This window comes from Erythranthe guttata, chromosome 7 (genome assembly GCF_056151865.1).
Source record: "Erythranthe guttata isolate IM_541 chromosome 7, IM_541, whole genome shotgun sequence".
NCBI lineage: Eukaryota > Viridiplantae > Streptophyta > Magnoliopsida > Lamiales > Phrymaceae > Erythranthe > Erythranthe guttata.
The window spans coordinates 2,108,479-2,135,310 of NC_142539.1; the positions used below are offsets into that span (position 1 = coordinate 2,108,479).

The 26,832-nt window shown below is 30.5% G+C and overlaps 2 protein-coding genes across 2 annotated transcripts; one reads left to right on the forward strand and one right to left on the reverse strand.

Annotated features, from left to right (window-relative positions):
* Positions 1 to 10,075: 10,075 nt before the first annotated feature.
* On the forward strand, positions 10,076 to 12,176 carry LOC105953280 (uncharacterized). The gene is made up of 3 exons (XM_088820659.1): positions 10,076 to 10,999; positions 11,104 to 11,296; positions 11,420 to 12,176. The coding sequence occupies exons 1-3, from the start codon at positions 10,598 to 10,600 to the stop codon at positions 11,965 to 11,967; spliced, it is 1,143 nt and encodes a 380-aa protein (XP_088676785.1). The 5' UTR covers positions 10,076 to 10,597; the 3' UTR covers positions 11,968 to 12,176.
* Positions 12,177 to 23,381: 11,205 nt separating this feature from the next.
* On the reverse strand, positions 23,382 to 26,555 carry LOC105953279 (GDP-mannose 3,5-epimerase 2). The gene is made up of 7 exons (XM_012976934.2): positions 26,338 to 26,555; positions 25,321 to 25,733; positions 24,627 to 24,720; positions 24,414 to 24,543; positions 24,187 to 24,319; positions 23,882 to 24,089; positions 23,382 to 23,805 (listed from the first exon to the last, which is right to left on the reverse strand). The coding sequence occupies exons 2-7, from the start codon at positions 25,728 to 25,730 to the stop codon at positions 23,650 to 23,652; spliced, it is 1,131 nt and encodes a 376-aa protein (XP_012832388.1). The 5' UTR covers positions 25,731 to 25,733; positions 26,338 to 26,555; the 3' UTR covers positions 23,382 to 23,649.
* Between the last annotated feature and the right edge of the window lie 277 nt (positions 26,556 to 26,832).

Genomic DNA, 26,832 nt, shown 5'->3' on the forward strand with positions numbered 1-26,832 from the left:
TATGCTCATCGTTTGGATCGGTTTATCACATATATATTTCGCTACTAATATTTTTGTTTTATTTGATTAACCTGTTGAAAGGAATTTGCAGTTTGACAAAAAGAAGCACAATTCGTTGAAAATATTCACCTATTTGATCGATTCTAGAAGACCTGGAATAGCGAAGAAGAAGCTGAGTCGGACAGGTTTGGCTTGTACGTACACGTACCTCTTTCTATTTTCTTCAGAAATAATTGCGCGACTTATTTAATTACCTAATTATATGATGCCAACGTATACTAATATGACTAATTCAACAAATAGTTAGTTAATTATCACTAGTGTTTGTCTTTAAAACCCACATTATGTGCTAAATTGAGTACGATTTTTCGATTTTTTTTAGTGCGTTTAATTACACGTTACGACACTTTTACGGTGTGTATAATAAAAAAAATAAAAAAAAATTGGATTATCTTATCTTTTAAATTACTTGTCAAAGAGAAGACTTTGAGGTTTCAATTGAACCTTGTGAAAGTGACTGTACAATTTGGATGTTATTTTTTTGACTTGAATTAGCAATTAAAACTCTTTGTCACCACCTATTTTTAATTGACTTCTGTTTAGTTATTTATATAATCTGTTCACATTATTATTATTTTAGCATTTTTAAACAATTTTGTTTTGTCAATTATGAACATAAGTAAGCTCTTGCATTTAGATATTATATGCTAAAAACAATGTTAATTTTTTTAATCTATTTGATTAAGTACAGGATTGATGGCTATTGGCTATGTTTGTTTAGTTTTAGAATTTATTTTTTCCATCCTCTATTCCTGTTTTTTTCCTTACGAAAACCCCCTGAAGTTAGGGTAAATTACAAAAATACCCTTACCTATGTTAAATTAAAAAAAAATGTTTTTATTCTCAATTTCTTCTCGGAAACATATTCTCAACTACTTTAATATTTATTAGGTGATTTTAAATGTTTTGGCAAGTTGTAAGTATATTCATGAAGAGAAGAAAGCACCATTTCTTGACTTTGTGGGAAGTAGATGTGAGTAAATTAGGCTCCAAAAGGGGTTCTTGATATTATCGCCACACGTTTTCGTTCTTTATTTCTCGGTTTAATTCCACTTTGCATCTTTGAAATGTAGTTTTCTGACACTTTGCATCATCGAAAAAAAATAATAGCTCTTTGCATTATGATTAATTTATTGCGTTTTGGGGTGGAAAGTGCTATTAATTTTTTTCAAGGATGTAAAATGGTAAAAAGCTATATTTCATGGGTGCAAAATGAGAATAAGTCCTATTTCTTCATTTAATTCACAATTAAAATAAAAAATAAAATAATGAAAACTGGTAATTGCCTGAAACAAAAGCATCCAAAAACTCATAATGCAATGGGCCATGATTTGTCTAATTTTCCTGAAAACAATTTCAGTGAAAAAGGTTCAGAAGTGACATTTATAACCTTTATCCCAACTGCCAAACCACTCACTTTCTTTTTCTTTTTCTTTTTTTTTCTTTTCAACATTTATTTTCTCAAAAAATTAGTTAAAAAAAAACCCCCTCAAAAATCAATTTAGTGCATTTATAGAAATCATGATTTTTAAAGCCGATCAGTCGAGCGCAGTACGCAGCGTGCTAATTGAAAGAATCAATAGCCCCGAATTCGTAACATGCAGCGGAATAAATAAAACGAACACAAAATCTAATATCCGCAAGTATACCAAAAAAACAAAATAAAAAGTTTCCTCAAAACAATTTAATTTTCTTTTAAGACACTTTTATTTACAAAAAAAAAAATCTTATTCAAAATGATATCAGGGAAAATCAATTATTAAGTTGAAATTTTGTGTACGGTGTGTTATCATCAACACCACGAATTTAATAAATAAAATGTGCTAGTACGATTCCCCAAAATCATTTATTTTTACATATTCGAGTGCTATAATTGACAAATCTTTTATTATTTTCTTTTTTCATAAATAATAATTGTTTTTTTATTTAAAAGAAAAAGGAACTTTTTATGGTATCAGAATTAAAATCGACAGGCCCTGACCATAGTACACCTGAATAGTGAATCCACCAAAATCCTTTCAACCTATGTGTGTGTGTGTATATATATATATATATATATATATATATATATATATATATTTATGAGGGATTAAAGAAAATATAATTAAAATAATATATATTTAATTGTGCATTGAGTGAACTAAGCCTCAATTCCACACAACTATGATGTATCTTATTTTGACTTTAACAACTACCATGGGAGAACCTTAATAGAAACTAGGGGTGAAAATCGAACAAAATTAATATTTTAAATATAAATTTATGTACTCAGAAGTAAAAAAAAATAATAGTAAAAATATTATAAATGTATTTTTGTATAAAAAAATAAAAATAAATCGGACCAAAAATCAAAATTTTCATACATAAATTTCTAATTTCAAGTCAGAATATTGAAAAAATCGGAAATAAGAATTTCAGAAGGAGGAAAGTGTAGTGAAAATGATGTATATAAATATATAAATAAATAAATAAAAGACAGAGGCATCATTTCATTTAATCTTTAATTAGCTTTTCCCATCAAACACCTTTATGTCTTTATCTATTGCTATCATTTTTAATTTTAATCATGAAAGATTATTTATTTATTTATTTATTTAATTATTTCAAAGTTTGTGACGCCCTCTTTTTTTTTTTTTTTTTTTTTTTTTTTTTTTTTGTCGAAATCGGTTCATACAAACATGTCTGTTTATTCATGATTAAATAAATAATATGCTCTTCTATTCAATTCTCTACTCACTCCTCTGATTTATGGTACCTTTTTTTTTTTTCTGTTTACTATATCAATATATACTTTATAAACTTTATAACCTTTATATATATAAATAGGTGTGTGTTTTAGTGTGTGTTTTTGCAAACATTTGAGTGCTTGGTAAAATTTTCATGAAGCGTGATGGCCTTTTTCCCATCAAAAAGTTAGGATTGTTTTATTAGATTTGAATATTGCAAAATGGTGGGCAAGATTAGAAAATTAAAATTTAATAACATTATCTAAAAAACTATATTAGGGCAAATTACGACGATCTCCTGAGGTAAACTTCAATTATGAAATAATCCCTCATGTATGTATAATTACAATCACCCCTTCAATTATTTATTGTCTTATGAAAGAAATCATTTATTCAGTGGGTAAATTTGACACTTTAAAAAATGGAGACAATATATAGTTGATAAGTGATAGTTATTGATCTAAATATGAGGGTTATGTTCGTAATTTGAGCAGGATGGCGTAATTTGCCCAATATATTATTATATATCTTAGGGGAATTTCCTATGTGCCCAAGGAACATCTATAGACAATTACAATGCAAAACAACTCATTGCCTTATTTCATTAGAAGACAAATCTATGTTGTCTACATTATTAATTGCAAGTTGAGATTTTGTTTCACCAAGCAAATATTTTTACCATTTTTTTTTACTTTTAGTACTATTTTCACAATTGGCCCCTTAGATTTGTGTGTGTGTTTACAAAATCGAATAATCCAAATTAAATAGTGTTAAAATTTACTCGTGAATTGATTGCATCAAAATCAGAACTTCTAAAAAACTAAGAAATAAAATCAAAAAAGTCAAAATTAAAATCGAATTTTCGAGAATTTGAATGAAAAAACTCATTCCATAATCAGAGATTTTTGGATCGGAGTCGTTGAAACTGGATATATATATATATATATATATATATATATATATATATATATATATATATATATATATATATATATATATATATATATATATATATATATATATAATTGAAATAAATATTTACCATACTTACCAACAATACTCTAATAAAAGTCTTGCAGGGCTATAAAAAATGGGGTCTTCTTGTTGAAGAAAAGACGAGGCATGGTTAGTATTAGATGTGACACTGCTTTTTTATTTTTAAATAATTACAAATAATTACATATTACATGATGGAGTTTTTTGTTTTCGATACATTAAAATTTGGTCACCCAAAATTAGTTTTTGAATTTCAACAATAATTGAAGTATAGTACAAATCAGAAACAAGTGTGGTAGTTGATTTAAGGCTAATATATTTGGGAATATATAATTCCGGGGCTTGAACTCTGGGGAGAAACTCCGACGCTCGAGTTAGTTGGAGAAATAATTCAAGAAACAGTAAAATAAAATAGAGAATGACGATCTGATGTTGGACTTGTATTCTAGTGTGCGTAAGAGTGTGTACCATGTATAAATCAAGAATCGAGAGTAAGGTATATTTGTAAGCAGTACGTATTCTTGAGGTTTGACCTAATTCGAAGTTAATATTATTGGATCACTTTCCACCAATGGACTCAAAGCCCAAAATTTATACGAGCCCAATAGATTGTCAAATCGCCCCTGTCAAATAAGATGATTTACTTAATACTATTTATAATCTATATATTTTTACCCAATTTTTTTTCAAATACTAATTAAAGGAAATTGAAACGAAAATAAATTTGCCAATTTTTTTATGGAAAATAAAATAAAAATTAACCTTGAGCAAAGGTGAAATGCCCTATCTATATCCACATTATTGGGGTGGCAATTATTGTGGGCCCCCGTTGGTTTATCAATGTGATAGGATGTGGTCTTTGTAGGTACCCTCATAATTGTCAATGTTTAAAAAAAAATTTATTATTATTATTATTATTATTATTTTATTTTATTTTGATAATTCATAAGTATTGTCAAGTTGGTTTTTGATGAATCGTCATCTTAATAAATATTTAATTATACATACATATATAAAGATAAGCAAACACATGACCTACATAAACTGCACCTCATTAACAAGACCTACTACTTCAACTGTAATACAACTAATTCATAGAAAACGACATCGAATTTTGGGTTCGATCCTCTAATTGTTTGCTGAAATGAATCGGGTGATTTTTTTATTTCTTTTTGAAATAAAGTTGTACGTGCAGATACATAAACGTATTTGTAGTATATATACATTTATACACGTATATGACATGATACGTACAATTCATTAAATCTCATCAGATATTAGCACAAAACAACCTCTCATCGTTGATCTAAGTAAATTTATTCAATTTGCATAAAACTACTGACCAACGGGTCCGATCTCTTCGTTTAAAACGCAAATTTTATTTTTTGTTCAAACGATAACAATAAAAATAATTAAAAAAAAAATCATTTTTCATATCTCCGACAATGTAGGACATCCACAAATTTGGCTTTCTTGTAATGAAAAATATCATTTTTATTTATTATTATTATTATTATTATTATTATTATTATTATTATTATTATTATTATTATTATTATTATTATTATTATTATTATTATTATTATTATTATTATTATTATTATTATTATTATTTTTTTTTTTTTTTTATTTTTTTTTTTTTTTTTGTGGACTCAAGTTTGTGTGTGGGCACATGATATTTATGTGAAACATAATCTATTTTTCTGGGTTGCTTTTTTTTTGTTTTTTTTTTTTCTTATATATATAAATAAGTTTTATTATTATATTCTTACAGGAGACTGTGATTTCTTATTATTACAGTATTTATGAAATTTACCTTATGACTAGAATTAAAATTTAGTCAAACAATTTAGTCCTATTGGAGTTAATATTTTTGTAGAGCTGTTTGACTGGTTTATCACTATCTCTAAGGTCCCCTGCTATTTAGCTAAAATGAGGGGACCTCTTCTACAAAACTTATTTATAATTTCTACCAACAATTTTGGCCTTTCATTTATTGAACCCCATCATCCTTCTCAAAATAAATAAATTAATTAATTAATTATGAAACACATGTTACTTAATTATACTAATGGAAGATTGGTCTACAAATAAGTAATCAACCGTATTAAGGTGGTGTTTGCAGAAGTTTATTTAAAAGCAAAAGTTAGTGATCGTGAGTCGAGTGTGTATTAAGTGATTATTTCTAAAAAGTTGGAGGTGTTTGAAAATATTCTGCAAAATTGAACTTAAATTGAAAAGAAGAAAGGTCTAAGGATGTTATACGCAGAAGGAAAAGTTGATTTTGCAAACAACTAAAAATAAATTATGAGTAAATAAAAGCGGAGAAGTTGTTTCTAAAAGTTTTTGCAAACACCATCTATGTATAATGTAAGTCCGGTGTTATATTAATTGTTGTGGTTATAAGTTTAATTTTGGTGGTTAGAACTATCATTAATATTATTTTATTTTATTTTCAAATTTTACCAAAAGAAAATATGTGGACCTCGTTTGATTGGGGAGATTAGTCATTAGGAACTATATAATAAGACTTTGTTTGATGTTTGATATCCCCAATAACTTGCTGGGTCGGCCCGTAAATATTACGTTATCGTGACATATTTGCCCTTCAGGGAGATTTTTTGTTGGACGTCCCGAGATCCGATAAAATAATTAGGTTTCCGTTAATCGTATCTTGCCAACGAAACGAGTCCATAATATTAAATTAAATTAAATAGGGTTTTCCTATTGGGGGAGCAAAGCATATGCCGTTCACATACAAGTTTCATACATTTACTAATACAATGTGTAGTTTAATTAAGATAGTGAAGTAAACTTGGTCATAAATTACTAAATAAACTGACATTGAAATAATTATTTGTAAACCATATATATTAATTAATCATAATAATTACCTAATAAAAGCTACAATTAGGCAGAGCCTTTTCAAAAAATTGACCACTCTTTAGGCTGTATTCTCAATTTATTTTATACAAAATTTAAATTGAAATGCCTATATGTAGCGAAGCCCAATCGCTATTTGCTATACCAACACCTCACACAAAAATTCAATATTTTGAATGTGAAATTAATGAAAAAGACATATATGTATATATAGGTATGTTCATTTGTATGTATATATGTGAGTATTCATTGTGTGTAAGGCATGTATTTGGTCCATAGGGGTAGTTGTCGAAATCGACGATGTTACATCCAGTGAATTTCATCGGGTTGCTTATTATCTTATATTTATTTATATAAAATTATAAATATGTGAATATGGAAAACGTACATTGAGTGAATACATAATATGATGTATTTTTCTTCTGTATTTGATTTGATATTTTCTATTTGTGTCAGTAATTTTATTTTGCAATGGACTTGAATTTACTCAAAAAAAAAAAAAATTGTAAAAGACAGAAAATAATTTGACAAATTGAGTTTATAAAAAATGTTGGATTCAACTGAATTATTTGGAATTCAGCCCATTAACCCAAATTCTTTGGACGACTCAACTATTCATAAGTCCAACACTTAAGTTCACTCGAATTCTGGTCAAATCATTGGACGACTCTAGATTCTTAATCTTCGCATGTGATTTCCACCGTTTAATCCAAACCTTCTACTCGAGGCACTTTACCTCCGTCATTCTCCACCCTAAATTTCTGATATATATTCTCTCTCTCCCATCTGATCGTACCCTTGCGTTGAATGCCTCTTGGTATCTTTCGGCGACACAACCGTTTGAATATGACGATGGGTCGTTCCTTTCTTGCTCTCTGCTTTGGAGACAAATCAATTTGAAACTTTGTTGATTTCAGAGATCTTTGTTCTTTGGTAAGCGAGTGAGATCTACTTATAAGTAAGGGAAATTAAACACAAGAGAATTCAAATCTCGTAAAGCAGGGTTTGGGTGGGAGACTTAGCCAAAACTCTAAGTGATTTCATTAGATCTAGGGAATCGGGGATTATGCTTTGTGCTGAGTTGTTGGTGCCATCGTTTGTGGGTTATACATGAGAAAACGTGACAAAAGAACTAAACCGTAATAGAAAACTTAACTTCTCCATTCGTTGGAAAAAGCCGTTCATAGCTCATTATGTTTGGTTTCAATTTCTCATACAATTTTTTCTTTGTTTGTTTTTCTAGTCGAATATATAATCCCATATTCCCATTTCCATAGGTTTAATTTTGTGTAATAGATTAGCCATGTTATTTGTTCAGATTATAATGGAATTAGAACTGAGTATCCAATTTTTTTTAATGAAAAAACTCGCAACCAACTATACATGTGTTATTTTTTTCAACTATTATTTAAATAGTTCAATTTTTCAGCCCCAATTTTCAACTATTATTTTCAATTATTATCGTGGATTCTAAATTCACGATATATAGAACCAATTGAAATCCTTCTTTCGTGTGTGTGTGTGTGTGGTGGGATAGGTGTAACCACACCTTTCAACTTATTTCCTTGATTTTTTCATTTTTTTTTTTAAATTCAAATACAATTTTAATACCTATAAATAATATAATATAAATTAAAATAAAATAAAAATCTAATAATTCACACCTTAAAGCAAAAAACACCCTATTCTGAGTGGTTGATTGCTTTTATTATGTTTGCTTTGGGAGTTGGAAGTATGCATCAAATTTAAGAGAACAATTTTAATTGTTTATTTATTTATTTTTTCTTTTGTTTGGGAAGTAAATATCAGCGTGGACCATCCTAATAAAATTTAAATTTTTTTGAAGCCTAGTTACTAACTATTGGAGCACTTAATATAAATTAAAATTGGTAAGAAATGTTATCTCCAAGTACAATATATAATAATGAAGAGGAATAATAGTATAGCACTGCTAAATCGTTATTATTCTTAGAAGTCTTTGTCAAGATATTTAAGAGGAAATTGCATATATATTGTAACTAAAAAGGAGAAATTAATTTTCTTATTTTTTATTTGGGAAATCATTAATTAATTATTAAATACTCCCTCTATTCCATAATATCTGTCTCTTTTGAGAATTTTTTTGTTCCATATTATCTGTTACTTTATAATTCAAATGCTGCATTAATTGCTTATTTTTCAATTTTACCATTATTAACTCTATAGCACTCTTCCTGCATTAATTAATAAACAAGGGTATTTTGGTCCATCAATATCTATTTTCCTGAAATCAAGACATATTTATTGAGATTCTTAAGATTTGTGCCAAGGTGAAAAACGACACCTATTTAGGAACGGAGGGAGTAGGAGATAGTACTCCCTCTTTCCCATATATATGTCTTTTTAGAGAGTTTTTTTTTTGTCACAAATTATTTGTCATTTTAGATTTTCAATGCATCATTAATTGCATTATTTTCAATTTTACCCTTTATCACTCCTAATTTGTTAGTTGTAAAATAATTAATATCAAGGATATATTAGTATTTTCCTATGCTTTTCACTATAATCTATACACATTTATTGGTTTTCTTAATATGTGTGTAACAACCTAAAACGTCATTTAAATTAGGACGGGGAGTAACAAACAACGAATGCGTTGGAATAATAAAAACAAATGCATGAATGTGCTTTTAAGCTTTAAATTAAATAGAGATGCATGAATTTTAGAGGTCGGTCTATCTCTTAAACTTTTGTACTTGTCTAATTGTGTGAATTCGTTCATAATTAATTAAAAGTTCAATTTAAATTTAATACGAAAGGTAACTTTATATTTTATACTTCTTACGTTACAGTACATTTGTCGTTTTTTGGTCGTTACGTGTGCGTTAAGAAATCAATAAACATGTGTGAATTAAAGCAAAAGAATATTATAAAACAACTTTCTTATTGGATAAGGGAAAAATTAAGAAAAATGTAATTAATGTATTATTAGAATTTTAAAAGTGACAAATAATTTAAAACCGCAAAATAACACTTAAGGACAAGATAAAAAAGAATATGGACAATACCCTAAAAGATTGATTTATTGTAATCATAATTATAAATCTCATAGGAGTCTACTTTATTGAAAAAAAATGTAACATTTATTTATCTATCTTATAATATTTAAGTATGTAATTTACCAAAGAAAAAAGTTGACTCAATACTAGAAAAAATCATTGAATACGAAAACAAAAACAAACCAAAAAGGAAAAATTGGAAGGACAAGTGTTGAAATCCTAGAGGATTGCGGTTACAGAAAATTGAACACTCGTCGCACTGGATTACAGCCCGGATTTCAGGCTAATCCACTACACGCGAGACTCCACGTGGCAGCATTGGTCCAGTCAGCTACTCCGGTTTCCTATATTAACCCCTCTTCATTTTAGCTTAGGATAAAACCAAAACAGATATAGAGAGAGAAAGAAGAGAGAGAAAGAAATACTTTTAACACAACAAAGAAAACAATCGAATATAATTCCGGCCTCCGGCGATGGGGCTCCGCCGGAAAATAAATATTCCGGCATCTGTTTCCGATTCATTCCCTTACAAATACATTGTTCGTGTCTCCTTTCACCACCGTCACGTTTTTCACGAAAAAGCCATAACCGAATACTGAGATTTTTTTTTTTTATTAGTTTTCTGATTTTCTTTTTGAGTAAATATTTGTGTGAAATTTTGTTCCGATTGTGTGGAAATGATGGGGATCGGATTGAATTAGTGCGTTGAAGAATTAATTGTATTAAATTTTTGGCTTACTTCCTTTTTCTCTCACTAGAATTTAGAGTTTTGAAGGAGGTTTTTTTTGTAAAATTTTCCGAGAAGAGCGGTGTTTTTTCGTAGAGCTCTGAGAATTCAAATTCAACTGACAGAAACAGAGTATAATTAAGTCCTACAGTAAGAGTTAATTGAAGATGCCTTTTCCGATGAGAATCCAGCCGATCGATTCGATCAGAGCAGCCGAAGTGACTAAGCCGCCGGCGTCTAAATCTCGTCTGAAGCGACTTTTCGATCGGCCGTTCACCGGCGCTATGAGGATTTCACCGGCGGAGAAGCCGGCCGCCGGAGGAGAGAAGGATTTCGGAGGAGCGGCGGCTGAGTTTGAGCCGAGTTCCGTCTGCTTAGACAAAATGGTTCAGAATTTCATTGAAGACAACAACGAGAAGCAATCCGCCGCCGCCGCGGCCAAGTGCGCCCGGAACCGCTGCAATTGCTTCAACGGCAACAGCAACGACAGCTCCGATGACGAGTTCGATTTCTTCTCCGACTCGTTTTCTGCGAATTCTTCTTTCACCGATCCGTCCGACACTCTGAAGGTACCAAATTCCTCAATTTAGATTTCGTTTTTCTCTGTCTATTTTTTAATTTTTATTTTTTGGTTAATTATCTGAGTTTTCCGCCATTTTTGTTCTGGATGCAGAGCTTGATTCCCTGCGCGAGTGTGGCGGAGAGAAATCTGTTGGCTGACACTTCGAAAATCGTCGAGAAGCACAACAAAACGTGTAAACGAAAAGACGATTTGAGAAAAATCGTCACCGATAATCTCATAGCTCTTGATTACAACGCCTCCGTCTGTAAATCCAAATGGGAAAAATCTCCATCAATTCCAGCTGGTAATTCTCAACTCTAATTTATATTTATTTATTTATTGGAGCCGTACAAATTGGTCTGGGTAAATTCATCATCGGAAAATTAAAAATTAAAAAAATAATTGTTGGTTTGAATGATGCGTGTAGGCGAGTACGAATACATTGATGTGATAATCGAAGGCGAGAGGGTGTTGATCGACGTGGATTTCCGATCGGAGTTCGAAATCGCCCGATCGACGAGCAGTTACAAGGCGACTCTCCAGTGTCTGCCATACATCTTCGTCGGAAAATCCGACCGCCTACTCCAGATCGTCTCCGTCGCGTCGGAGGCCGCCCGCCTGAGCCTGAAGAAGAAAGGCATGCACATCGCGCCGTGGCGCAAGTCGGAGTACATGAAGTCCAAGTGGCTCAGCCCCCACACGCGCCTCACGCAGCCGAAATTGAGCGGCGCCGCCGCCGCCGACGACGATCAAGAGGTTTTGGAGTGCGAGGTCGGAGAGCTGGACTTGATCTTCGGTGAGAGCATGGCTTTTTCGGAGGAGTCTGTTAGCTCGGTAAAACCTATATCTTCGCCGGCGAAGGTAATTCCTCCGGCGATGACGTGGCAGCTGCCGGCCGTGAGGCCGAGGAGTTTAGAGAGGGGGAATAAAGTGGTGGTCACCGGCTTAGCTTCTCTCCTCAAAGAAAAACTCTGAAGAAATTAATTAAAATAAATAAAAAGAAAAATTTTGATCCTCCTTTTTTTTAATTATAATTAATTTCTTTTTAGTATTTCCTAATTACGAAAACAAATATATAGTCTTCCCTTCCCCTTCTTTTTTATGCAGAAGGACACCATGTAAAAAAAAAACCAAAAAAATCTAGACCAATCATCATTTTGTCAATAATCAAAAATTAATATTTACATTGTCTATATATACATATATATATATATATATATAGATATAGATATTAAACTATTGAATTTGGATGTAGGAGATAATATCCAAATGTTTCCCATTGAGGAAACAGAGGGTATATTTTTTTTTAATATAAAAATGATGGTTTATTGGTATGAAGCAAATTCATAGGAAGAAGTGCAAAAATATTTCTAGTGAGAGAGAAAAAAAAGAAACTGAAAAAGTGTGCGTGGGGGTGAGGGTTTTGATGAGATGGGTGACGAGGGGCAGAGGCTCGTGCCATCTCGTAAGCCGTGAACAAGGGAGGCAAAGAGTTGGGGGGTGGGGTGGGGGGTGGTGGGTGGTTTGGGGGGGGTGGGTGGGGGTGTCACTAGAATAACGTGATATTCTTTTTTTTTTTTTTTGGGTGTTTGCTAATGTCAGTATTTAATTTGTTAATTATTCTCGATTTTGTAAGTTTCTTTGGAGTATGGAATTTTATTGCTTTATGATTATAAAAAAATAGGGTGCGTTTGGTATGACGATTTTGGAATCACAAACAACTCCAAGTTTGATGGCGAATGGGGGGTTTTGGTAGACGTATGTTTTGGTTTAACATTATAAAACAACTCGGTAATATCGAACGGCTAAAAAACGGGTGGTTATTTGTATGAGTCTATAGTATAACACACGTAACTTGTTTATGTGCTTAGTGATTTTTGCAATCTGTATAGATTTACAGTGCAAAATTACCTGATGCATCCTAACTAGATCGCCTTACATTATTTTAGATAATTTTGATTAGGAGTACTAACTATTTTGATTAAGTATGAATTAGCACACAACCTCCTAAGCCAAGGGTTATAATTGTCAAAATAATTAAATCCTAAGGCCTCGTTTCGTTGCTAAGATAAGATCAGCCAACATAAAATTAAATAATCTAATGAAATCTAATTTTATTATTGGACCTTGAAAGATCAAATAAAAAAACATGCAAACATGATTGCGGGTCGACCAGGTAAGTTATTGGGATACCAAACATCAAACAAAGTACCATTATTTAGTTAATCATAGCTAATTTCTCCAACCAAACGAGGCATAAGAGAATATTATTTGCCGATAAACTAACATGAGATAGGTTTGGTGCAATTCAATATAACAAATTGAAGTGGCTCGTACTGTATTTATGTTATGTTTGATTTCATATTTTATATGCGACTATTCTTACACGGAAATGTATTGAATCTATAATCATTGAATTGATACCTCAATGTAACAAACAAATAAGGTGGGAGTCTAAATCTCATTATGTGTAATTAATGTTAATAAAAATGCCGGTTGTTGTATTAATGAATTTGTAACATTATTTAGGTTGTGTAGGTTTTGAGGTGCACCAAATAATTTTTGAACTATAAAACTACAAACAATCACATACGTGTGGATGATGATACACCAAGTTAGGGGTTGAAATTGGAACAAATTTTTCGATTTTCACCGATTCCGATATGAAAGTTTTCGACTTTGGAACAATATTTCTCAATCTGAATCATGAAATTCGGAAATTTATTTTTTTTCGAAATTCTGATTTTTTATCAAAATCATTTGGATAAGAATTAAAAATATGTGACGTTCTGATTTCCGATCCAATTTAAAGTTCCGAAAATTCAAAAAAAAAAAAATAGAATATTGCACTTAAAATACCAATATTGCACTTAAAATACCAAAATTGAAAATTTCCAGATTCCAATTTGAAAATTTTCGATTTCGGAAGTGTTTTCATTTCAATTCCCGAAATTCAATTTTTTTTATTTTTCTAAAAAGAAAGTCAACGGAATTGGGATAAGCTTTTGACTTCCAAAAATAATCAATTTTTTTTTTCTGAGCTGGCTAATTCCAATCCGATTTGTCCGATCTACATCCCTACACCAAGTATAGATTCGAAGAAACTCATTAATTAGTTAGTAGGGATACTAAATTACATTCTACCATTTCTTAAATGTATATAAAATTTTCTTTTCTAAAATTGGGAAATAGAGATTGGACTTTAAGATTAAGGAATAATGGTTCCCCCAATATGAAGGAAAGGTTCTTGACATTTGGAATAGGGTTCAAGTGAATTTTACTCTACGTGGTTAAAAGCTATCAATAATCAACTCTTTTCTCGTGTTAATCTATTTTTTATTTTATTACAAGTGGACATAGTTTTTTTTTTTCTTCGATAAATATAATTCTTGTATAATAGTTTGAAAATCATTCGAGCGACGTAAACAACACTAGGCTAGCCATGTGTGACAAACTCGGCTATCGACCGTTGACAAGAGGATTCAAACTTCGATCAATTAAGACTAGGTCATTTCTTACGGGACGACACACAAGTGGATATAGCTGATATTATAAATTGATGATCGATATATGTAAATAACCAGGCTATGTCATCCAGTGTAGCATATATATTATTTAGAAAATTGAGTAAAATTATTGAACAATTGAACCCCTCATCTAGTTTTAACCGGAAATAAAAAATTAAAATAAATAAATAAATCACATTTCTTGATATTTTTTTCTTCAATAAATACAACTTAAATGGCTTATTTTAGCCACACACATTTTAATATATAGTTGTAGTGAAGCACGTGAAATCCATTTTCTTTTATCAGACAAGAGGGAGTGGGTGCAATGAAATTTTGCAGAATAATTAAACCTAGAAGAGGAAACCAAAAAAAAAGTTATTTTAAAGAAGCTTTTTAGCATGGTATACATTGGAAATGGAAAAATAAATAAATATAATTTAACTTATTTTTTATTTTAATTTTTTTGAGGTCCCAAGCAAAGAATATTGACTTTCTTGGGTTTGTACCTGTTGACTGTTTGTTGGCTTGCTCTTAATTAGGATAAGATTTTAATTAGCTTATTAAATTTTTGAATTTAATTAATTACTCTGGTTTTCTTTCTGATACTGTCATTTAGTAAAAAATGGAAAATTACCTATCATTAAGAAAGTAGCAAGTACTATCAGCTTTTTATTTCCTTTTTTTAATATATATTTAAAAAAAAATAGCAGGTACTTAATCATTAAAGCCACTGACAATAATATATCTGCAATTTTGGACATTAAAAAAACACTAATTATCTACATTTACATTAAAGAAAAAATAAAATTTAAAAGATATTTAAATAGATAAAAATATAATTAAAAAAAGGTTAAATTATGTTGAGTTCACTTATCTAGGTGTAGTTGTACATTATTGGATGTGACCACAAAAACAAATCCAGAATTATATATTTTTTTAGTACCATTCACATAACATAATTGTCAATGAAAAATGGATGCTTGTTGAATTAGAATAAGGAAAATAAGTTTTATTGAAAATTAAGTGGCATCATCATTGTAAACTATAAAGTATATAGGTAAGATAACTCTTATCCTTAGTTAAATTATTTGGATTATTCAAGCTTTTCATATCCACAACAAAAATAAAGAATTAAATATTATTAACCAATAAAAATAAATAATTATTATCCATAAATATTACAAACTATGAACATTTTTCTTGTCAAATTAGGGATGTTGTGGAGAAGTATTATTTATTATCATATTTTAATAAAATTAATACTATGTTCTAATATGATGAACCAAGACTACTATTTAAACAATCAATTTTTTTTAGCAATATTCAAATCCTTTTACAAATTCGAAAAGTATGGATAATGGCAGGATCGAAACATCATTATATCTAAATTAAACTTAAATTTAGTCAATTCATCTAAAATTCAAAATTATTTTCTAACATCCAAATACTTAAGAGAATTCAATCAATCATATGGGAGCAGTGGATAAACCTACACTCTCGTATAATAACTTGCAAACTATACAAAATACGTGAACTACACTGGGCTAATCACGTGTGACAAACTCGATCCAACGACCGGTTGTCAAATACAACTGTTCATCATTATTGGCATTGTTCCCCTTCTATTATTTTTTTTTGTCTTCATGTTTAAAGATAATGATAGAATGAAATTAAACTCTTTGGATAGTTTATAACTAAAAAAATCGAAATATTCTCCCCTAATCTTAAAAAAAGCTAGCCTAATTTTACAATTATATAGATAAAAAAAGACGATTCTACCCCTACAATTATTCCCACTAGACACCTAAGCCCCTCCCTCACAACATAAAAGTTATGAATCTTTTCGTGATTTCAAGCACTCAATTCATAATAAAGTTGCTTATTTGACTGTTATTCAAATTTCCCTATTCTACTACTACTTTTTGTCACCCATTTTACATGACTCTATTTGTCTTCATCATTTCTCTCAAGCATTTTCAGGCATATTCCATGGATATTTTTTCCATCAAATTAAATATAATTAAAATCAAAAATCAAAAAATTATGTTTTTGTCCTTCAAGTTTGCACTGATTTCACATTTGGTCCCCACATTCACAAAAAATACACATTTGGTCCCTCATATTTCAATAATTCAATATTTTTGGTCATTTTCGTCAGTTTACCGTTAATCCATCACTAAGGCAGTGACAGGCACACGCTAGATTCTATTATTTTTTACGAAAAATGTAAGATAATGACTAAAATTGTTGAATTTTGAAACATTATGGACCAAATATGTTTTTTTCAGAACATGCGGGACTAATTGGGAAATAGATGCAAAATTGGGGGTGAAGCAATAATTTTTCTAAAATCTGACACCATTCAGAAATAAAAATTGTTTCTACTAAAAACCCTGATCTGCTGCCATATTTGATCACAGTTGTACTATTGTAAGTTGTAACTTATTAACCATAAAAAAGAAAATAAAGAATTATAATTAATAAATATACATTAGTTTGAAATATTTTATTTAATTAAATAAATATTACCCCTCAATGATTGTGGTGGGGCCCAGTGTAATCCATTATGTTGTCATCCGCCAAAGTGGGTGGGGCCCACCTCAGGACTAATTTAGAGGTTGTGGGGTCACTTTCATAAGTTTTTTTCTCTCTAAAATTTAGTGGGTGTGGGCCCACATTATTTATTTATTTATTTTATTTGTTTTTCCCCCTTGTTGTACCAAAGCAAATAATAATAAAAGCAATTTCCCAAAGTTTGACAATAATTATAGCTTTATGAAAGCAACTCTCCACCTACTCTCTCTTTCTCTCTCCTCTCTCACACAGTGAACGTGGATGTGGGTTTTACGAATTAATATTGCTTGTGAAGAGTAAATTTGATTTTAACTATTATTTAAATCGAAAAGGATGGGTTTTGCTACAGTGATCTCACCCTCATGTTAACAACAATGTGATTTTATTTTGGATAAATTGCGGCCAACCCTGATGTTATTTTGGTAATTATAATCAGCCTCTCAATTATGATGTTTCTTACAAGTCTACCATTGTGGAATCAAAGTTAGTGGAGTCTTCTAGATTATACTGAATATTCTTAAATTTGTACCCGTTTTACCCTATTCGATCTCCACATTTTGAAGCAAGAAGATCATAAAATATGTTTTATTGCTTGTATATATCAGATTGTGGTGTATCAGAAACTGCATTTTTGCACAAAACGAGACAAACTAGAGAACATTCAACGAAATTTAGAAGATTATTTTGAATTTGACATTATAAGGGTAGACGTGTAAGAAAATTCATAGTTGAGGGGCAGTTGTAATTACTCAAACATTAATGTTTTTTTCAGAAATTAACCTTACCTCAGGGGTGGTTTGTAATTTACCCTTTTATTTGTAATCCCTATTTTGTAGTCTCAATATGTTTGAATTATTAATTCTTGCTTATCACTTTATGTAATTGCAAAGATTATTAATTTTGTATATCTATTTTCCTAAAATACGATTATATATAATAGGTCTATATTTTTTTTAAACTACTCCCATGTTTATTTTGAAATAAATGAAGAAATAATTTGAATATGAATTGAGAATGATTGAGAAGCACACTTATCGAGGAGTTTAGTTAGTTGTACCATGGAGAGGGAGCATACCATAAAGCTTGAAAGAAACCACACCAGATAAAAACCCTAAACATTAATATATATTTATTTATTATTTTTTCTTTTAAATTGATCTTTATCCAATCAAATCTTAGTATATTACACAAGTAACATGTAACGCTCATAAAGCTTTTGTATTTATCCGTTACAATGTGGTGGTCCAAATCTTGGTCACCACATGTTTCTGAAATTCAAGTTTAACTTCCACTTTTCTTTTCTCCCTTTTCTTTTTCTTTTTAATTGTCCAATTTTATTTATTATTATTAATTTATATATTTTTTATGATGCCAAAAACATTATTAACAACATAATTATTAAATAGTGTATATCTAGGTTTTGTGCATGTGTTCACTTTGATATTTTCTTTTTAAACTACACTTAATTAGTTGGAGGATAATAAGAACCATGTTATAAAGAAAGATTATTTAGTAGAAGATAGGGAAAATAAATAAATTTGCATCTTGATGGGGATCTAAGATTAAATAATAACATATTTGTTGTTTGTTTTATTAGTTGTTCATAGGGGTCTTATCTGTAGAAGCTACACCTAATGAAATATACGGGTACGTAATCGATATAATCTTCAGAATTTCGTCGAACGTAGCATAGTAGAAATTGTTCCTGAGATAAAGTGAATTAGATACTAATTTTTCAATGTGGAATATATTTATTCTCCAAAAAATACAAATAAATAGAAGTGTTCCATCTGGTTCCGCTTTCATGAATAAAAAGTGGGGTAAATTACAACCACCCCTAATGTAAAAGTCTATTTACTAGAAAGAACCCTCATTTTTTAGAAATTAAATCTAACCCCAGTAGTTTGTATTTTCTTACATCCACCCCTACAAAAGGGTGTAAATGTAAGAAATCTACAAATTACAGGGAGTGAATATAATTATAGAAAAAAGAAGAGGTTTTGTACAAATAGACCTTAACTAAAGGGCCGATTGCAACCAAATAAATTAAATTACTTGAAAATTTGTGTTACGCCTACATGGAGGCCCATTAAAAAGAACAAATTAAACAAAAGCCCAATTAAATTAAAGTTCAACAAGCAGACAATTAATTAAAACCAAAGAAATCTTCGGATAAAATACAGAGTGGGAAATATTTATGTAATTGCTAAATTAAATTATTTTCCTCCCATAAGGTTTAATTTCAATTTTTCAACCTATCTATTATCACACATTAAAATAGTTAAGATTAAAAAATGAAATGAATTTACAAATTTATTTAATATATATAAATATATTCTTATGATTATGTAACAAGAAAGGCATATGGGTGTACCTCCCCTCGAATCAAGCTTAAGTAATCAACAAAGTTGAAATTGAAAATTAGTCATAATCCTTAAGTCAATGATTGTGGATTGATTATAATAAAACTTTAGTAATTAGAAAATAACATAAGTTGATTAAGCAATTATAATATTAAAACTCAAAAAATAATTCAACATTGAGTAAGTATCTTTAGGTGAAGTACATCATAGGAACAATTGGTAGGTGCTACAATAATTAAATTAAATCATATTTTATTTATTGTGGAGTATAGTAGAATGATTAGCTTGTAACAAAAGTTTTAGGTTATGTAGGACCTCAGACGCTACCTGTTATTCTTAAACTTATCGGTATTACGCAAACTCTAGTTTTATAATGCATTCAGCTCACAAACGCTCACGACATTCGATTGTTGGCTACCCATGCCCGGACATCTTCACGTGTACAATTGCTGTCAAATTCAAGCTAACATGTTTAACTCACTATAAAATTGGACATCTACTATTAGCTAAACCAATTAACATTAGGATTCAATCAAATCAAGTAATTTGGCATTTGATTCGAGACCGATGCGATTAAAAATCATTTGAGCTCGACTCGATTTCTAGTCAAACCAAACTTACATATTTTTAAAACTCAATACAAATTCAAATAATTTTGGATAATCATGCATTCACCTGCGCTCACTTTATTTACAACCCTAATTAAAATTTAGTGTAAATTACGGTCACTCCCTTGAGGTAAGGTCAAACTACGAAACCCCCCTCATGTTTGTGTAATTACAACCTTACAACCACTCCCCTCAACTATGAGTTTTCTTACACATTCACATAATCTTCTAAATTTCGTGAAATGTTCTCGATAACATGGTCTAACATAATATGTTTAAACAATTCTTACGGCAACTAAAGTAATTGTTTATGAAAATATGATGAGTTTTTAATAATTGAGATTAATTAGATACATGGATGAACCACTCTAAACCGTTGGATCATTAGCAATAATGTACCTGTTGGATTAAGAAAATGGTGATATAATTTAATAATAAAAGATGTTGCTTTAGTATACATTGCATGAGCAGTAGTTGAGTATAATTAATTAACTTAATTAATGTTGGATAATTAAGGTACTAGTACAATAATTGAATTGCTAATGACTCTTCTCTTTCAGAATATAATATAGCTAGGCTGTTTTATTTCATAAATCATAACTTATATAATTAGTAATATATTCGGTTGACAAGATTCAAATTTATTCGAACTATAATAGTAAGAAGTGTAGCTCGTAATTCAATGCCATTTTTCAATAAAATCAGTAGTTACCCTACACCAGATTAATATTCCAGATAGTTACCGAAAATAAAAGAAAAATGTTTTTATATATTCTAAAAAAAAGATTTTAAAAAAGGGTAAATTACACCTACACCCCTGAGGTATGCTAAAATAACTTTAAGATCCCTATAGTATTAGCAATTACAATCACCCCTGTAACAGAATTAGAAACCTTAACGGAATAATGTAATGGATAAGTTATGCCGTTAGGGTTGTAAAAGACTATTAGTTTCAGGCAGTGATTGAGACAACATAGAGCTAGGAGTTACATAGCTCTCCTAGCATTTCTTAAATTCTTATTATTTTATATAAGATTTATAAATTTTCGTCTATGGTAGCATTAACGGCCTAGCGGGAAACAAATACATTGCATATTGGTCCGCAAAACATGAAATCTTGGCTTCGGTAATTGTTCCAGGAGTGTGGTTGTAATTATTAATACCACAAGGATCTTAAAGTTATTTTAGCATACCTCAGGGGTGTACGTGTAATTTATCCTAAAAGAATGATATGCTTAAGTATTACTCCCTTTGTTCCACAATAACTGTATTTTTTTAAAAATATTTTTGTTCCATATTATCTGTCACTTTAGATTTCCAATACTGCATTAAATGCATTTTTCCTGTTTTAACCTTATTAATGAAATTATATTCATTAATTTTCTCTTATAAATCATTAAATATTGAAGGTTGTTTTAGTAATTTTTATATAATTTTTCTAAAATCAAGATATATTTATTGAGTTTCTTAATCTTTGTGAAAAGAGAAAAGTGACAATTATTTAGGAACGGAGGGAGTATTAAATTGAAAATCGCATTTGATACCAAATTGGATTTTAACACTAGATTTATACAAGGATCTGATTATCTTACTAAATCATTAATTAGTTAGTCAATATAGAATTAATTCAATCCAATCGATTTCTATGTTTACAAATACGAGATGGGCTTCTTCATAAGTTATTTATCACAATCGGGCCCATAGTCATTTTCTTTTCGGGCCATCTACAATAATTTATGTTCATTATAAAGTTTAGACTAACTTTTCTCAAGCCTTTAAGAATTCAAGCCCAAGAATTATGAGTAAATATTTGTGCCAAATACTTAACATAACCCGAGTACATTGCAGCAACCGAAGCAATCAAGAAAGTTATTTGTTTAAAATATATCTCGACTGAAGTCACTGGAAAAGATCAAGGTGTCGTTGTCTTATGTGACGACAATCAAAGTACACTGCACTTAATGAAGAAATCCATATTCCACGAGAAGTCTAAATAGACAAAAGTACGTATGGATAAGATTGGAACCGAAAACAACCCCTCAAATGCACTTACTAAAGTATTATCCGTCACAAAGTTCTTGATAATAAAACGCCATCGTTGTTATTGTTCATGTGGATGCAGGATTATTACACTGATCCGAACCACGTTATATCTGAGTGTTCCTTGTTTGTGATTCTCTGTCTATTAATTTGAATATTTAAACTGTTTAATCAAACTCAGACAGAGCTCGTACGGTTTGCTAACAAATTACATAATGCATGATTTGCCGAGTGTATTTCGAATAGTTGCGGATTCTATTGTCAATAAAAGAAAATGGAAAAGAAAAAAAAACATTTTAGTAGTTCTAAAAGGTTTATTCACTCACTAGGAAGCTTCATCCATACAAGTTGGTACCAACACTTGAACTAATTAAATAATTTAGTTAAGGATATTTTAAACATAGATAAATAATATGTATTGCATCTCAAACAGAATCTTAATCTTAACACATGCAAAATAATTAACTAAAGAAGTTTAAGACCAAAAAAGAATCTCAATACATAATGTTTTGGGGTGGTTGATTATGTCAGAAAATCAGTTATATTTTAGTCAAATATGATAATAATTCACCAACTCATAAACCATCTGTAAGTTGCATTATATATATATATATATATATATATATATATATATATATATATATATATATATTGAATATTAGACAATAAAATTTATATATATTAAAAAGAATATACTGCAATTATTCCACACAACATGCAGCATGTGCTGATTCAGAAACTCCCAATATCTTATCTGTATATTGAATGGCTCACCAAAGTTGCAATTTTCTTGGACCACTTAAAAAGCAAAAGTGGACTTAAATTTTGATATAGTGTAAATCCCGGTCACTCCCTGAATTAATGTTAAATTACGAAAAAAATCCTCATATTTGGGTAATTACAATCGTTCCCTTCGATTATAAATCTTCTTATACGTCCACCATTGCGGTGTCAAATTTGGTGAAATCTTCTAGATTATGTGAAATATTCTCTAATTTGTATTCGTTTTACGCCATTCGAGCTCCATATTTTGAAACAAGATGATCATAAGATGTGTCTCTTGACTTGTAAATATCAGATTGTGATCCACGAAATGTAAAAAAATCTGTTGAATTTGATACCATAAGGATGGACGTGTAAGAAAAATTGTAGTTGGGAATGGTTGAAATTTGTAATTACCCAAACATGATCTTTTTTCGTAATTTGACTTTAATTCAAGGGAGGCCGTAATTTATTCTTGGATATTAAATAAAAAAAGTGCAATTTCTTTTTCAATCAAACTATCAACAAAAAAGTTCAAAAACAAGTTGCAATTTTATTAGACTGTGACATATAACTGCTACAACACTTGCCACAAATCAACCTTGCAAATAGGCATTTTCAAAATAAAGGATAAACCAAATACAACTTTCAAATTTGTCGAGGGTGAATATTTCATACAAATCAAGATTAAAAAAACAAATAACAAACACATTGTTGTAAAATTTCGAGATAAAACATAATGTTGCGGCGAAAGAAAAACAATTAAAAAGAGCTGTTTTTTTTTTTTCTTAGATAATTTCTTCATTCTTTGCCATCAGCAGCACGAAGAGAGCCGAGTTGAACCGGGGCTTGAGTTCCCACGACTTTCGACGAGCCGTAATTTGACAAATCTACCCCTAGGGTTTTCTCTTTCTCGAGCTGTTCCTTAATCCAGAAATACGTGATTCTCAATCCATCCTGTCCAAAGAAAATCGGATATCAGCAAATGAATCATGAAAAAAAAAAAAGAACCCTAGAATTAAAATCACGGTACCTTTAGTTTCATAGACGGGGCCCACCCGAGCTTTTCCTTAATGAGGGTATTATCGGAATTTCGACCACGTACACCCTCGGGTCCCGGAATGTGGTGGATCGGAAGCTTCTTATCCTCGAAGCTCGAGATAATTTCGGCCATCCCGTTCATGCTCACCTCCTCGTCACTTCCAATATTCACGGGCTCTCGGAAGTCCGATTTAGTTAATCTGGGAAAAAAGAAAAAAAACATTTTTGGTGCATTAATAATAATAAATAAATAAATAAAAAAGAAAAAAAAACTCGATTTTTTTTTCTATAATATACCTTAAAACACCCTCAACGCATTCATCGATGAATGTAAAAGATCGAGTTTGGAGGCCATCTCCCCACATTTCGAATTTATCGGTAGAAGTGAGAGTTTTCCTACAGAAAGCAGCTGGTGCTTTTTCCCTTCCACCTGCAGTATTCACAATTTATTAATTCCAAAAAAAATAAAAAATAAAAATAAAGATTTTTATAATTATATTTTGTATTAATTTTCGAGTTTTTACCTTTCCATGTTCCAAAGGGACCGTAGATATTATGGAACCTTCCGATTCTGCACTCAATTCCAAAGTCCTTGTTGTAGTGCTTACATAATTCCTCTGTTGCTAGCTTCTCTAGACCGTAAGCATCTTGAGGCTAATCCACCAAAAAAAAAGCTAAATTTTAGTGATGAAAAAAAAAACGATGAAAATGTAAATTATTTTGAGAAGAAAAAAAACCTCGGCGGGCCATGCATCGGATTCTTTCAAGCTCACATTGGTCTCCAGTTGCTTAAATTCGGGATAAATACACGCACTTGAGGCGTAGAAAAACCTATAGACAGGAAAAGGAAAATTTTACTTAATTCTTCGCTCCAAATATGAGCCATATTGCATATATACCTTGCACGTGTAAAATCCAACACTTATTAGAGTTGAATAAATTAGTAATAAACGACAAGATGGAATCATCTCTAGGGAAACTAAGATCTAAACCACTATGTCGATTATGCAAGGTAAATGTGAAGTTCTTTTTGTCGATTATAAATATACCGAAGAGCATCAGCCAATCCTTATCTTCAAACACGTTTATTTTTCCATACACTTTAACGAGATTATTCAACTTTCCAAACCCAAGCAGATTTAAAGAAAACACGGGACCTCTTAACCCCCGATAATTCTACCAGCCTCGACCATGTTAAAAATCGAGAATCGAATAAATCAAGTATAAAATCAAGAATCAAGAATCAAGAATCTAAACCACTATCCTTTCTCTACTACACAAAAACCAAAAAAGAGCATCAACCCATGCATTGTCTTCTCACACATCTTTATCGACTACACATTCATTATCTTTGAACACATTTATATTTTCCGGCTTTCGCACATACTATAACTGGATTTTAAAGAAAGAAAGGAAAAAAAAAAACCGAACCTCTTAACTCCGTTAATTCTGCCAGCCTCGATCATATTAAAACTGATCATAGTATTGTTGTACATAATGACGGAGTGGTTCGACTGAATGAAGCCCATCCCTCCCATATCAGCAGCAAGATTAAAGACATGATCCACACCTTCGGTTACTTTCAGACAGTTATCCATGACCCTCAGATCAACGAGGTGGAATTCATGACAGAACATGTCCTCGGGCATGTGCTCGTTTTTCTTCCAGTCCGACGCGATGATGTAATGACCTTCGCTCTTCAAACGCCTCGCAATGTGAGACGCGATGAACCCTCCGGCACCAGTTATGGAGATCCGCAGCTTTTCCGAGGGCCAATAGGGCTCCGTCTCGAGATTCTCGTACGTGTAGGCCTTGTACAAGTTTTCACCGGTGCTTCCCATTTTCTGCAAAAAATATTACCATAGGTATAAAAATAACGAATACGTCACCGCAAAATTATCCAGAGAAACGAGAGTCGAATAAATCAAACTAAATTGAAGAAACTAGATATACTACTACAATACCTAAAGTCGAAAAACCAACGAAAATCTTAAAGAATTTGACAATGGATTTCGAATATTTAGTCGAATTTTAAGTTACTTTTTTTTTCGAGTAATTGTGGTCGATTCCAAATCGTTGTCGTTCGGAGTTACGGAATCGTTTTAAATCCATTCATAACATAAGTGACTACATGAACATGTTGAAGATAACAGAACATACACACATAAATAACAGAACATACACACATAAATAACAGCTTAATTAAACCCCCCCAAAAAAAAAAAAAAAAAGATAGTACAATCTCTCAAAACGAATGAAAATGAATTTCCAAAAAAAAACATAAATTTGATAAATCAATTAGTTTTCACCATTTTCAGCAAACAGTGTGCGCGCAAGTAATTGCTACCACAGTACCTCAAATTAAATTAAAAAACAAAATTAATCAAAACCTAATTCAGCAAGGAATGAAGAAAATCAAAGTGAGAGAATAACCGAAGATTCAATTACCTCGAAAAAGCTTGAGTTTCAGAGATGCAGATATGGAAATGTTTTTCGAGTAGATCTCTCTGCTTCTTCTTCTGTGAGCTATATATATATATATAAATAATGGGGATGATTTTATCCTTCTCTCAGATTATTTTCCTTTTTATTTTAATTAATTTTATTTATTTATTTATTTTTATTTATTTAATTAATTTTGGGTATTTTCCACATTGTGAGGACATAAAAGCATAAGGGGCCGTATTTGGATATATTTGTAATTTTGAGTGGGAAATAGAAAGTACACGTCTTGTCATTGGTCAGTTTTGTAATTTATTTTACGTGTTTTATTTATCTCCCTATATTTTTTTTTTATTTTTTTAATAGGAAAATACTCTATAAAATATGACGTAATAAATATTATATTGCGATTAAAAAGAAAATTTATTTAATGGGGGTACAAATAAGGCATTAATCGTAGGGATGGCCATGGGGCGGGTATGGGGCGGGTATCGCAATCCC

What these genes read in the sequence shown, in the direction of transcription:
- LOC105953280 (XM_088820659.1), top strand. Translation starts at nt 10,598, where the DNA reads ATGCCTTTTCCGATGAGAATCCAGCCGATCGATTCGATCAGAGCAGCC. An exon ending in ATCCGTCCGACACTCTGAAG is followed by an intron (nt 11,000 to 11,103) that starts GTACCAAATTCC and finishes TTCTGGATGCAG; the next exon opens with AGCTTGATTCCCTGCGCGAG. An exon ending in ATCTCCATCAATTCCAGCTG is followed by an intron (nt 11,297 to 11,419) that starts GTAATTCTCAAC and finishes TGATGCGTGTAG; the next exon opens with GCGAGTACGAATACATTGAT.
- LOC105953279 (XM_012976934.2), bottom strand. Translation starts at nt 25,730, where the DNA reads ATGGGAAGCACCGGTGAAAACTTGTACAAGGCCTACACGTACGAGAAT. An exon ending in CCGATGCATGGCCCGCCGAG is followed by an intron (nt 24,544 to 24,626) that starts GTTTTTTTTCTT and finishes TTGGTGGATTAG; the next exon opens with CCTCAAGATGCTTACGGTCT. An exon ending in TGCGTTGAGGGTGTTTTAAG is followed by an intron (nt 24,090 to 24,186) that starts GTATATTATAGA and finishes CTTTTTTCCCAG; the next exon opens with ATTAACTAAATCGGACTTCC.